This window comes from Galeopterus variegatus, unplaced genomic scaffold, assembly GCF_000696425.1.
Source record: "Galeopterus variegatus unplaced genomic scaffold, G_variegatus-3.0.2 Scaffold2844, whole genome shotgun sequence".
NCBI lineage: Eukaryota > Metazoa > Chordata > Mammalia > Dermoptera > Cynocephalidae > Galeopterus > Galeopterus variegatus.
Window position 1 is genome coordinate 100,899 of NW_007728955.1, and position 3,285 is coordinate 104,183.

Sequence of the window (3,285 nt, forward strand, 5' to 3'; positions counted from 1 at the left end):
GATCATCTTTGCAGCCTCTGGGGTGGGGAAGGGCTGTCTTACCTCCTGGGGGCTGGATTAGGGTTACTCTTAGCAGAGAGGGTCTCTGACTTCCCTGGCAGGTGCGCCCATCAGCAGGGGTGGCCTCAGATCACTCCCCTCACCCACAGTTTTCTGCAGACCCCTCATAAGTGATGGCAGTGGTTGGAGGCACATGTGTCCTCTGTCACACCCAGTTACTGTCTGCAAGTGGGTGGGTTGGGGGACTTAGGAGAAGGTCTTCCAGTGGCCTCAGCTGTCAGGGACCACTCTACTCTCCTGTGAACCTGGCTGGGACCTCGTTTGCACCTCGATCTTCTGGGCCATTTGCCCAGCCCCTCCCCAGTCAGATGCCCAGAGGGGTCCCACGCCTTCTGTGTGCCCAGAAGCAAGGGATTTAATTCCAGCATCTGTGCCCCCCACACCCTCTGGCCAGTCCAGGAATCCATGGCCACTCATCCTGTCCTCTCCCCACAAGGTAGAGGAGATGATCCCTGCTCACAGTCACACAGCAAGGTTCCTCCCAAACACCTGGGTGTCCCCTTGGGGCTCAAGAAAGAAGATGGAGTCCAGGGCAGATTTCTGTTCTCCTACCGCACACCCCATCCCCTGGGGCCCTGCAGGGGGACAGAGGACTTACTTCTGAAAAACAGTGCAGATATGAGGGCAGCAAGTGCTGCCATGGCTGCCAGGCTGAGCCAAGCCTGGGGCAGTCCCCACGGTTGCTGCAGGCCCAGAGACCGTCAGCTGCCCAGGATCCCAGCTCCATCTCAGCAGCCAAAAGTGTCTGCTGCCCTTATCCACCCTCCCGCAACCTTTTGGGGCTTAAAAAAATGGTTTTATTTCTTAAAGACAAAAGCTTTTTGGTTTTAATACACAAAGTAAATGAGGTCCTTGGCGGGCTCCTGCTCCGCCTCCTGCCACCCCTCCATGGGGCATGAGCCGCAGTCTCCGGCAGCCGCGGACAGGGGCTGCACCAGACTCCTGGCGCCCCCACAGCCTCTCGGGCTTAGAAGTCCAGCTGCAGAGAGAAGCCAGGAGAGCCCAACCAGCCCGTCCTGGGGATGGGGTGGGGGGCAGGAGAAGGTCATTTCTGTGCATCCGCCCTCTTTTCTGTTGTTGTCAGACCAGGGAGGCGGCTGGGTGCTGGGGGGCTGGCCGTCAGTTTACCGTGGGCACCTGGCTGTGGTGCAGGCTGAACTCCTTGGCCTTGAGGCGGAGGCTGGCGATGCTGTTGGCCATGTTGACCCCTGGGGTCGTGGGGCCTGAACCTCCAGGGCTGTAGGGCGGCACCGTGCTGGGGGAAACAGAAACACAAGGGACACATTGGTGCAGCTGGCCTGCTGCCTGGAGCTGACTGCTTCTGGCTGCCAGTCCGCACACCAGCCTCTGCTCCTCCTCCTCCCCTCCTCGCTGGCCCTCCTGGGAAGCCCTTCCCGGGGGTAGGGGTGGTCTGGGGCTGCAGGGTTTGGTGAAGCATCAGAAGGAGCCCCCGCCATGTATCTGCTGGCATTCGTCACTGGACTGTGAGCTTCCTGAGAGCAGGGCCTGGCCCCCAGCAGGATGCAGGTGGGATGAACACACATTTGTGATGCCTCTTGGTTGTTCTCCCACCCCAGGTAAGGACAGGGCAGGGAGGGAAGTTGAGAGAGCCGTGAGGACTACGATCCTACAGCTGCCCCACTGCACCCCCACCTCCCGCAGGACCACGGCTCCAGCAGCGCTGCTCACACAGACTAAGGAGCCAGTGGTGCTGCTGGAATTATGGGGTATGGCGGCCCAACTCCCCAGAACCTCCCCCGTCTTCCTTCCTGCTTGGCCACTTAAGAGCCTTTTTCCAGCTTTGACCCAGACAAAACTGTCCCAGAACTTGGTGCTGGGCCCCAGCCAGGCCCACAGGACAGGCAGGCCATTCCCTTGAGGCTCCCAGCCTGTTTCTCACCTGCAGGGTGGACACAGGGTGTTGGGGCTCCCCTGCTGGCCTAGAAATCTTCCTGCAGGATTTCAGCTCCCCCAGGGTGACGCCTGTCCTCAGCTCCCAGTCCAGACAGCCTGTCTTCTCCCCCTCCATGCATTCGTGCACACACACACGCACACACTCACACGTGGATATGCATGCACACTCGCGGCCATGCATGTGCCCCGATGAGGACACACACGCATGCTCAAACTCACATGCACACAACCACATGCCCATGCTCATGAGCACACTCTCACGGGCACACACAGACACCCACACACCACTTGGTGGACCCCCACATCCGAGGAGTCCTGGACACCATTCAAGCTCTCTTCAGATTCTCACAGGGGTCTGGTCCCTAAAAGTCTTCATGAGATCCCCTGGCTGTCCCCTCCCAACACGTGAAAGGGTTCCCACTGTCACCTGTACGGGGACGAGGCTGTCCAGGAGAGATAGTCTGGACTCAAGGCGGTGGGCCGGGGAGCCACGGGCTGCTCGATGGCGGCCTCCTGGCTGTAGGACTTGAGCAGCGAGGCGGAGCGGTTGGCCAGCATGGCCCGCTCGTTCCGGCGGAACTTGGCACGGCGGTTCTGGAACCAGACCTGGGGCAGGAGGGTGTGGTGAGCAGGGTGCTCTGGGCTGTGGAGCGTAGCCGGGTGCATGCCTGCTGTGCTGCCCACCCTGGGCTGGCCGCGTCACCCTCTGAACCTCTCTCCCCTCCTCCGTAGCATGGGGACGGTAAGAGGTGCCTGCTGCTGGGTACGGATGTGTTGGCGAGCGAAGGAAGGAAGGGACAGGGGAGCGCTCAGCCGTGCATCAGCGTGCAAGGAGAGAGGCGCGTGCTGCCCTCGGCTCACAGCTGGCACAGCGGAGGCACTGAGAACAACGACTTTTGTTTATCAAGATCCTTTGTGCCAGGCACTGTTCCAAGCGCTTCACAAATATTAATCCCTTCGTTCTCGTTAGACCCCTACGAGACAGACCCACGTGATCCTCACTTGAAACGGAGGAACCCGAGCGCAGAGAGGTTAAGTCGTTTGCTCGAGGTCACACAGCGAGCGACTGGCTGCGCGCTCCCCGGGCCCGGGCTCCGCACTCACCTGCACGCGCGCCTCGCTGAGGTTGACGCGCCGGGCGAGCTCCTCGCGCACGAAGGCGTCGGGGTAGTGGGTGCGCTCGAACACGCGCTCCAGCGCCTGCAGCTGGCTGCTGTTGAACGTCGTGCGGTTCCGCCGCTGCGGCTTCTTCCGCCTGGTGGCGCCGCCGCGCGCCGGGCTGGGACACTCGCCTGCGGAGAGGCCGGAGGG

The 3,285-nt window shown here is 61.4% G+C and overlaps 1 protein-coding gene across 1 annotated transcript in view; it reads right to left on the reverse strand.

The window, feature by feature from the left end:
* Positions 1-834: 834 nt before the first annotated feature.
* PRRX2 (paired related homeobox 2) overlaps positions 835-3,285 on the reverse strand; it is a 41,153-nt gene continuing 38,702 nt past the window's right edge. Inside the window, exons 2-4 of the mRNA XM_008583173.1 lie at positions 3,079-3,266; positions 2,402-2,580; positions 835-1,315 (exon numbers count right to left, since the gene is read on the reverse strand). Coding sequence (XP_008581395.1) covers positions 1,180-1,315; positions 2,402-2,580; positions 3,079-3,266 — 503 coding nt within the window. The 3' untranslated portion in view covers positions 835-1,179. The remainder of the gene's footprint in view (positions 1,316-2,401; positions 2,581-3,078; positions 3,267-3,285) is intronic.